The sequence below is a fragment of the Glossina fuscipes genome, unplaced genomic scaffold, assembly GCF_014805625.2.
Source record: "Glossina fuscipes isolate IAEA_lab_2018 unplaced genomic scaffold, Yale_Gfus_2 0, whole genome shotgun sequence".
NCBI classification, from domain to species: domain Eukaryota; kingdom Metazoa; phylum Arthropoda; class Insecta; order Diptera; family Glossinidae; genus Glossina; species Glossina fuscipes.
Genome location: NW_023998414.1, coordinates 36,945,430 through 36,956,107, shown reverse-complemented (window position 1 = coordinate 36,956,107; position 10,678 = coordinate 36,945,430). Strand labels below are relative to the sequence as shown.

The 10,678-nt window shown below is 33.9% G+C and overlaps 2 protein-coding genes across 6 annotated transcripts in view; both read left to right on the top strand.

Annotated features, from left to right (window-relative positions):
• Positions 1-3,137, top strand: part of LOC119643248 (putative uncharacterized protein DDB_G0282129) — a 12,624-nt gene extending 9,487 nt beyond the window's left edge. For 4 of the 5 annotated variants that reach the window (XM_038042616.1, XM_038042610.1, XM_038042603.1 and 1 more), the window contains 2 exons: positions 1,700-1,879; positions 2,940-3,137. In XM_038042616.1, coding sequence (XP_037898544.1) covers positions 1,700-1,879; positions 2,940-3,124 — 365 coding nt within the window. In that variant the 3' untranslated portion in view covers positions 3,125-3,137. The remainder of the gene's footprint in view (positions 1-1,699; positions 1,880-2,939) is intronic. The other variant, XM_038042622.1, reaches the window with a different exon arrangement.
• An 8-nt stretch (positions 3,138-3,145) lies between these two features.
• On the top strand, positions 3,146-3,512 carry LOC119643283. Its single transcript, XM_038042632.1, has one exon. It carries the CDS (start codon positions 3,158-3,160, stop codon positions 3,458-3,460), a length of 303 nt encoding a protein of 100 aa, XP_037898560.1. The 5' UTR covers positions 3,146-3,157; the 3' UTR covers positions 3,461-3,512.
• The last annotated feature ends 7,166 nt before the right edge of the window (positions 3,513-10,678 follow it).

Below are 10,678 nucleotides of genomic sequence, written 5' to 3'. Positions count from 1 at the left end.
TTTTTTTTTTTTTTTTTGATATTTTGAAAACTTGTTCTATATGAACAAACATAGTGGCAATGTTCAGGTCATATCAGGTCACTCTGACCAGATCTCGATTATTGACCAAAGGATTCACGTGACATTAATTTGATTTGTTCGCAAACGCTTGATTTTGTCACGCAGTGATTACGTAATTTTTCACTTTACCAATCACGTATTTGGCGTAGGATAAAAACTTCATCATCATTCCAAGTTTGAATGGCATTCTAATTAATATAAAGCCATATTTTGTTTACACCTTTTTTTTGGAAAGAAATTCTCGAAAAGTTCTATTTGAGATTTCGTTTAAGAGAGTTCTTAAGTTCACGATTATTTTTGGTTTGTGTCTTTGCTAGTCCAAATTTTTGAATTGAATTTTTACACTCTTGGATAAACAAGTCCACGAAAATATGGATTCGTAGGGACAGGATTAATTGCAATTAATTTGCATTGCATTACCCCTATATATATATATATATATATATATATATATGATTTAAATTCGATCTGCCCGTCCTTTGGCATAGGTTGCAACTTTCATAGGAACGACTATTGACTAATTATGTCAGCAATCGGTAGTTAAGAGTTGAGTTTGTAAGTGAGTGATAAGCAATCTAACGGCAATTCGCAAGCTACATAAGGAAATTTTTTACCAACAATTACCAGGAAATGAAAGCAAACTTGATAAAGGAAATTCTTTAAAAATTTCTTTTGTATACCTATGAGAGAGTAATGAATGGATCGCGGCCTCTAAGAATATTAATTCCTTATTTCTCACGCTACTCGCTATGATATGCGGGCTCTCCAGTCATACCATTATATAGAAGATAATGCAAAATTATTGGGACAAATTCGTTCTCTTATTATACCCTATAACACTTCTGGTACAGGGTTAGTGCGGACGTATGAAATACGCAGAAGGGCTTAAGATAGATCCACCTTTTATTATTATATTATCGAATCCAAATTCTAACCCTGTCGGTCCGTCTGTCCATACAAAAATTATATTGTCGCTAGAAGTTGTAATTTTTGAGATATATTTTGATGAAATTTGGTATAGTGATATATTTTGACCCAAGGACGAACGCTATGGAAAATGGTTCGAATCGGTCCATTTTTGCGATCACTCCCCATATGACGTCCCTATTGTGAAAATTGTAATTTTTAAAATTTTTCGCGCAAAAGTGGCCAAGTAATAGTATTTCGTCCTTCTAAATTGGTATGAAAATTTTACATCGGCTGGGGCAAGCCCCCTTTCGTATAACGAAACCTAAAGTTCATAGGACAAAAAAACCGTATATTACTCTTCATGCTTCATAGTCTTTAACATAAAAAAATTAACTGTACCAAATTTGGACCATAGCGGCATATCCTAATAAGGCTTTTCACGAAAATCGTACCTTTATAGAACACAAAAGTTCAAGGTCTAATATGTGATGATGAAAATTGACTCATAATAATAATTTCATGTAAAATCGAACGAATAACTGCACTACGCGAAGTGGTGTAAGCTATTTAAAAGTCGGCGCTACCCGACTATAATGTTCTAAGCTCGTTATTAAATTGAATTTGATCTAAAATGATATTTTTTTATTATTTATTAAATGTTTCGATTAAGTTTAAAATGAAAAAATGTTTGTTCTTTTTATTTCTTCTTCTTCTTCTTCTTCTTTTTCAGTGTCACCTGAATCGATCGTGATACCCATCATATCGTGTATCTTTGGTTTCCCAATATTGGCCTTAATTGTTATCTGCTGCTTAAGACATCGGGCAAAAATGGCAAGAGAACGTGATCGCCGTCGTAATTATGAGGATCACGCTGTCAGCCTGGTCAGATTTAGCCCTATACATAGGCTTAGTGAGTCTTGCGAAATTTATTGCAAATTTCTTTACTTTATTTATTTCATTTTCAATTCGCATATCTTATCACATTTTTCACATTTTATTATTATCCTAACGCGTAGGGACGGGGCATAAGTTATATGCATTTTTTATAAGAGAGGCTGGCGAAATGTTCGGCTTAGTTAGATCGATAAACCAGCGATAATTTGCTGGCATTTGAAGAAGTCTTAATGCACTTCATCTTTCTGACCGCACCAAATACAGAGCATAACCTTCACGTCACTTTTACGTTCGATATTGACAACTAGCCAAGTATCACATATGATTTTTTACAATTTAACTTATTATAGGGTAATAACTTTTCATTATAATCTGAGGGTAGGCACGCGTCCTGACATACAGATGTAGAAGGATTGCTATGCTAGAAAGTGCCGACCGCACAAATTCGAAGCGAGAAATTTGAAGACGATGCGCCATAGCCATCAACAGTGAATGCCTCTCGTTACTTTATAAATATGGGAAAAATTGGTATACAGTGCTTGCACTTGGAACCCCTCAATTTACTTTATGAGGCGTTTCAGAACAGATAGCGAGCGGCAGATTGTTGAACTTTTTTTTCTTCTGTTTCAGCAAGATGCTGATATTTAGAAAGAAATCAGAGAAGGGAATCAGATAGAAAGATGATTGGAGTCCGGTTGGTAAAAATTACGCGTTCGCCGACTGAGCACTCACTATAGGTACGGCCAAAGTGAAATCTATCACATTTGAGGTAGGCAACCACGAAAGGTGGAACTGCCGGATTTTTTGGTACAAAAGCTGGACAACGTTTAGCAGGGAGTACTCAGGGAGTACTCAGGCATTCGAGGAATGCAGTTGTCTTATGTTCGCTCAATTATGAATGATGAATTTTATGATATAATATTATTGTCGATCTAACATGAGTAAAAAATAATTATTTTATTTATTTTAAATTTACTTTATAAATACGAAAATATTAAATAAATTATTTTTTGTATAATTTTTAAAGATGTTTGAGCAAAGCTTTTTTTTTTTGTTTTTCCTTTTTTAAACTTTAGATCAACGATCATCACGGGCTGTCAGTTTACGGCCGGAACGCAGTTTAAGTCAAGGTTTCACTTCTTTAGATTTGGATACTGTCGTTGAGGAACGCAGCGATATTGAACAAACTCAAACGGAGACACTCAATCCGGAATCGCCACTTGAGACGACATCGTACAGAATATCTTTCTCGGGTAGCTAGCAAGCGGAGAACGCGACAAGTCCGCAATCTCCAATGATAATACAAACGGGTTATACGCCTATTATAGCGACCGTATCTTCGGTAACTACCACCGATCATGAAACGATTCCCCCAAAAGAATCAAGCAACTTGACCCCGTTAAAGTTTAGCGTAAATCGGAAAAAATTAAAAGCCCCTTCATTCGACAAACACACTGTAAGTCAAAAACGTTCGATGCGCAAATCGAAATCTTTAGAAGCTGATCATAAATATTCGGTAACCAGTATTCAATCCCCATTATGGGTGACTTTAACAAACGCCCGGACAATCGAAGAACTGACAAATGAAGAAATTTAAAAGAAATTCTATTTCTATTTTAACAATTTGTGTAGAATTTATGGGATAGAAAGAAAGAAAAACGAAATCACACAAACATACATATAAGGCCCAAAAAAACAAAAAAAAAATAAATAAAAATTTAATAAATAAACAAAGCAAACAAACAAAATTGTAGTCAAAATATTTATGTATTAAAAAGCAGTTGAGTTACCTATTATTGAAATTTTTATGGAAATGATCAAAAAAATAACAAATGAAATCATTTTAACAAACACATATATAAAAGTAAATAAAAAATAAAAAATACAATTAATTGAAATAACTGATAATTAATAACTAATGAAAGACATTCCTTCTATTCTTTTCAATTTAAATTCTCTCTTATATAATTATATGGAGATTTTCACCACGAAACTGCTTACCAGTGCCCGAATGAGTTAACTAACTCTTATTGATGACATCCGCCCGATATCCGATTGTAAAAATTGTCAAGGTGTGAGAGTGAGAATAAAGGTGTCAAATATCAATTACCGAAGGATGAGGAGTATATTCACTTTGTCAAAACGTTTGCAACGCCTAGAAGGAGAAAAATCCCCTCAAAGAAGAAGAAGAGACCACTAAAAGTACATATATATATATATATATATATGTAGAGAAAGATTCTTGATCAGCATCAAATTCAAAATCGATTCAAACATATCCGTCTGTCCATGTGTCCGTCTATCCATCGGTGCATTGTCTGTTGTAAACATTCTCTTGACCGTAAAAATGGATCTTCCGACTTCAAATTTGGCAGAAACATTGGAAATTTTTGCAGGGAGATTCGTGCTGAAATTGGGCCAAATCGGTTGAAGAACACGCTTACAGCACTACATAAAATGAGAAGTCTTCTACTGTTACTGCTTACTAAACAAACTCGAACGTGTATTTTATGGACGATGTTCGAGTACCTGTACGAAAATGGAAAAATTTATCCACGCCTAACAAATGTTATAGTGCATCAGATTTATAACTTTTACTTTTTCATTACCCTAATAAGGCGGAGAAATGAGCTTCAACAGCCCCATAAAGTACATAAATTCTTGGCCAATTTTTCATGCACCCAAACATGTCCGTCTGGTCGTGTAGCATCTATCTATGGTAAACATACTCGCATTAGCGAAAATGAAGATATCGCTTAAAAATTTTCGAACGACTTTGTAAATGACTTAAACATTTCCGAGGACATTCGAAGACATCCGACAAAAAGTTGTAGTTTGAAAATAGAAAAAATCAATCCCGTCTACTCCCTATTATCGAGCATGAAAATTTCGTTTTTTTACATCTTCATCAATTTTTTTTTTTTGGAATAACGATGATGAAAGGTATGAAAGATTCGGTCACGACCGAATATCATTTTCTCATTGGTTTTTATTGGTTTTTATATTAGCCTTTCATCTGGCGTTAATAAATATTTTTATCATATTTTATATCAATATTTGCTTATGACAATTTTTCACGTATTTTTGCTTAAGTCAATCGATATGATGCGTTTAGCATTTCGATTTTGACAGCGTTATGTTCAAGGATTCAATAATATATGTATGTAAATGTTTTCAGTAAAAAAAAATAAAACTTTGATAGGAAAAAATTTATGACAATAAATAAAAAGCAATGTTGACATTTTCGGTTTATAGACACAGAAAAAGCCCCTACAGGCATATTAATAACGCTTCAATCGTTTACACCAAACAAGAATATATTATATTATGGAGTCTCTTGTCCCTGGAATTCAGCATACGGTACAGTAATAAAAAACTCCAAAGGATGGAAATGCGCCCGAATGCGAGAACTGATGGGATCAGGGTGATTGTGCAAGATAACAACGAACATAATAAATAAACGTCTATCAGTCGAACTGTCCTATGCGGCTACATGCGGCTTCCTTCCCCATCTTCCCCACGTCACCAGCCACAAAATGATAATGGAACAATCGGTCGTATGCCGCTCACCGCTCGCCGCTGCACCTAATTTTCATCGACTTTCAGAAAACGGTCGACATAATCGACCATTCTGTAATCGGGAATGCACTTCGCTGCATCGCACGCATCCCAGAAGGACTATAAGACAAAACCGAATGTCAGGCGATAAATGTCAGGACTGTCCACTCGCCCGGCCATTTAACATGGCCATCGACAACATCATGACAAAAGTCACATTAATACCTACTTAGACTTAGACTACGCAGACAATATATGCTGACTGTCTCAGATATTCGACGATATGTATCCGAATTGAAACTAAAAGGTATAGAATGTTGCAGACCGTAATTTATGGTCTCAAGATGAACATGCCTAAAACGAAGGCTATATTTTGAAGACGTCCAATCTTCCTGCTACTGGGGAAACATAAGAACAAGAACAGAAAACTCGAAAGACAGCGTCACGAACCGTATGACGAAGGCTGGACGAGCCTGTAGCCAACCTAAGTCTATATGGAAATCCCATCATATCTCCAAAAGCATCTAAATTAATATCTTCAATGGTCATGGGAAGCAGCCCGTTTTACTTTTCTTGGATTCTGCTCAATTCTCTTTCGGTCAGAATAATTGGAAGATTGGTCAGTTAACTTATACCTCAATCCACCAATGCAGGCCCTGTCTGTACCATGAAATTTTCGTTAGTAGCCGCTATAGCTGAATCACGTCCCACGTTCAAAAGTGTTTTTCTTCTCTTGTACTTGTAAGAAGCGATAAGCAATGGTTCGAATTATAGCCGAACTAAGATCCACTCCGCAAAGCCTACTCTTTCTGTTATGCCCATCACGAATGACGAGAAATGATTATGGATGTACCACCTAACCTAAGAGCAATCGGCCTGCTCTGTCCATTTTATCTATCAGATATAATTACCTGGAAATAGTTAATAATTGCATCAAGCAGCTAGTCTAGGCTGCAGCCCATTAGCGCCGTCTGGCCTATCAGGAATAAAGACTTATGATATTTGACAATGTAACTAACCCAAGCACCAGTTCGTCAGACTATTGTCTCTGTTCGATTTATTAAGAACAATAAAGAACCTAACCTAAGCTCCGTGCAATCAGTCTGTTCCTACATTTTCGGGAATGAGCAGAAATGGTGGCAGATATAGCAAATCCAAGTTTTAGTCCGTCAACGTTGTCCGTTCAGCACGGACGTGTAATACCGTATAATATATTTTGTACTTACCACTCTGGCTGTTGTCACGCATATAAGTCCTTTGAACTTCTAATTTTTTCATCTTTTTTTTTTTTTGTTTTGCCTACGGCCAAGTGCTCAATTAATAATTTCAAATAATGTAATGTCGAGGCATAGGAGTTGGTGTAAGAAATCCAATGACGACGATATAGTTTGTGATATGTTTAAAGCGCTATTCCGGTTTTATTCTTTATATTTCATTTCTCTTTACCTATTCTTGCCGTTTCGGCTAAACATGTATTAATTAAACAGAGTAATAGTAGAAGGGTGTGTGTGTTCGTAAACTCTTTGTTCGTGCTTGGTTGCATATCGTTTATCTTTAACACAACACAGGTTGTGTTCACATGCACGCCCATATTTGTTGTTAGCGTTGCGTGTCCATTGCATCGCCTAGCAACAGTGGTAGATGTGCTTACAAATTCATTGTTAACAAGCGGTACATGTAATCGCTCCTTGTTTAAGCAGGTGCATAGCGGTTAACGGACACAATCTTAATATATTTGGTAGGGGTTGTGTTCTGGTATGTGTAAACACAAAAAAAAAAAAAAAAAAAAAAAAAAAAAAACACCACTTTAGTTATCCAAAAAACACATATAGAATATTTTGAATAGCATATGGTACGGCATATATAACTTCAATGCATATTATTAAACATGTATGTTATGTTTGCATAAACTAAATGTAACGGAAAAGGAAAGTAAGTAAGCCATTCGTGACATTTATTACTATATATATTTTTGGTAATGAACTTGTTGTTGTTTCTACATATTATGTTTATATTAAGAACACGACATCGCAACGAAAATTCGAAATAATGGGCGTAACGGCATTAAGCAATGGTAGAAGCAACATTAAGCGTATAACGGCAGATAGTAGCTATAAACACTTTGTATGCACCTAACCTAAAAAGCAACTTTGTAGACTGAATATATTCGCAAGAGTTATATGGAACGGATGGCCTTACCTATTCTGTTGCTGTCCATCACCAGTTAGCATACGACTGAATTACGTGCTGAAACAATGTTCACGTTTTTCGGGATAGGAATCCTTTGCTAGAATGACGGGGAGAGGAGCTTCTCTCATAGCTATGCCAAGAGCCAAGTGATAATGAAAACGAGTAATAAGTTAGTAAGTATTCTGTGTTTCGAATCGACCTTTTACTGCTCTTGTAATGCATAACCAAGTCTTGTCTTCTAACTTTAATTACGACTTCATTTTTAAAACTCAACAACGAGCAACAGTCGTACTTCGTAACATATCTTAACGATAACTTCATTGCTTTCAAGCTATCCCCTATTCAGATTTCATCATCAATAACGAAAACAGTACAATGCAATAATGGTTTCATTTTCCATCTCTAAAGCACCTTTAATCACATGTATAGAACATTTTTCACTGTCTTCTACGAGCTTTGACATATTGAATGATAAAAAAAAAAAAAAAACAACTACTTTGGTTACTATTCATATAGTGTACGAATAGAGAGTGTGCTGCATACTCTTGAGCAGGAGTGGACAAGTTTTTTTCATCAACGGGTCAATTTCAATTTTCATATCACCGGAACAAGGTCCAACTACTGCGGCATACCGTATCAATTTTCTCTCTTTTTAAATCACTCATTTTATGACTTAGTGAACAAAGACGCACAGCTGAGCTGGCAGTGAAGGCAGGTATAATCCATTTGCACCATTGCCAAGTGCGAACAAATTGAATTATTTGAAATTTTATATGTAGCGAAGCGGATTTGAGCGCATCGCAGTTCGATGGTTCCCCATGACTGTCATAGAGGTAATGCTATTGAACCGAATACCCGCAGTACGATCCCATACTAAATCATAATAAATAAATCAAATCTGACCTAACATATACATATATAGTGTGTTGGAAAATGTCTCGATAGTCATATCAGACATCATTATGGCTTAAAAAAATTTACACCTTTGCCTATACTTACGTATATTAAGAACATGTAAAAACGCCATAGTCGGTTACGGTCGACAGTTAAATACCCTACACAATTTCACAGTTATTCATAACAAAGACTTTTCAAAAAAAGTCGTTATAAGGGTAGTGAACGTAAAAATGTGTTCCGATTCGAACCATTTTCGTCGTTGAGTTGCAAATTGCTTCTAAAAACACAAGAATACGAGATGAACGGACGGACGGACGGACAGATAAGCTTAAATCGATTCAAAAAATCGATGAAATAGGATATGAACCTGTCACAAGTCCTTCGCGGGTTTTGCATAAACTGGGTTTTGGAAAAACTTTTATTGCAAGTGCTGTAGGGTATAACAAGACAAGTTCAATTCGCATTAAATTTTAAATCAATAGTTCAGTATGACTACAGCTTATGAGTTATTGATAAAAACTTTCATTCATTTCTTCAAGATTTTTTTTTTTGATCTTTCTAACTCTCCATTTCCATTTCCGCGACCCACCATTAAATATCCTATACACACCACTTTGCTTAATACAATTACTCATATAACGGCTTCGAAAAATAAGGCTTTATATGGTAAGCGGTCTAAAGCTATTGAAAATGGCCTTGAACCAAAACACATCGGTATACCGAATTTTGTCAAAATAACTCAAAAATTTCGATCTGCAAGTTGAGAGACAAAAAAACAAAACAGATAAGCCCAAATCGAATAAAAAAGCGATCCTGAATCGGCAGACATAATAAAAGTTGGTTGGTTCTCTCTCAAATCCGTACAAATTTAATGCATCCGTGTTCCACAACTCGTGTACGGTATACGGTATATGGTATAATAATAAATCAACAATTACGAAATATAAGAATACATGGACACAGACAGACAGGCGGACTTAAATCGAGATAGTTATAATAAAAGATGGATTTATCTTCAGTCATCCATGGTGTTGCATACATCCGCATCAACTTAATATACCAGTGTCATAAGCGGTGGATACGGTATATCCATCCGCAAGGTAATACGGATGCCAAATAAGTGATAAGCTAACGGATCTTCTTTATTATTGTAACGGATATACGATTTCCAATTTTTGCAATCATAAGAGATGTCATTTAAGAATAATTTCTGTTTCAATTATGACTCAACGATTTAGCGACATTAAGTCATCGGCATTCAATTCTAGCTATATCCTATGGTGTGGAAAAGTGATTGTTAATAACTAATTGCACTATGCTTTAGTTCAACAGCAACAACAACAATAACAAAAGATTTTAGACTTAGCAGCTTAAAAACTATAGCATCTGGTTTTATTTTATAGATTTTAATTTATTTTAGAAGAATTTAAAAATATTTTTAAACTCAATTACATTACATTACTAAATAAATCGGGGTTGAATAAAACTTATTTCTGGAATTGTTTAGATCTTTGTTAGATTTAACATTTTTAACATTAAAATTAATAATGTTTTGATTGTTTGTTGTTCATTAAGGGCAGGGTTTTTAGAGATTAATTTGCTTAATTTTTTTTAATTATTATTATAATTTTCATTTTTTTTTTTTTTGCTTATCTATTTATATATATTTTTTTTGTTTTGCTTTTTTTTATTTTATTTTATTTTATTTATATATGTATCTATACATATATATATATATATATATATATATTTTTTTTTTATAGAAAAATACAAAATTAATATTTAGTAAAATTTTATTTACATCCGTTAAATATTAATTGATGGATAGTATGTACAAGTTAGCAAGAAAGGAAAAAAAGTTTTATTTTCTTTTTTTTTTTTTAATTATAATCATTCTGAATTTTATTAATAATTTTGTTGATTAATTTGCAATAATAATAATTTCTTGCTAATTTAAAAAGAAAGATCTTTTTAATTAAGAGAAGTGTAGGTATTGTTGCAAACATTTATATATTTTTGTACTAGATTTCTAATGGTAGTGTTAATTAAACAAATAAAAATCGGGTATTTCATCGGTTTATATATAAATCTCTTTTTTTTTTCATTTTTATTTTTTATTTTTTTAATTTTTTCTTTTTTTTTTTTGTTTTGTTTTGTTTTGTTTTATGAA

Bases quoted from the DNA above. Each gene is read 5' to 3' on its own strand.
- LOC119643283 (XM_038042632.1), top strand. From the start codon at position 3,158: ATGATAATACAAACGGGTTATACGCCTATTATAGCGACCGTATCTTCG.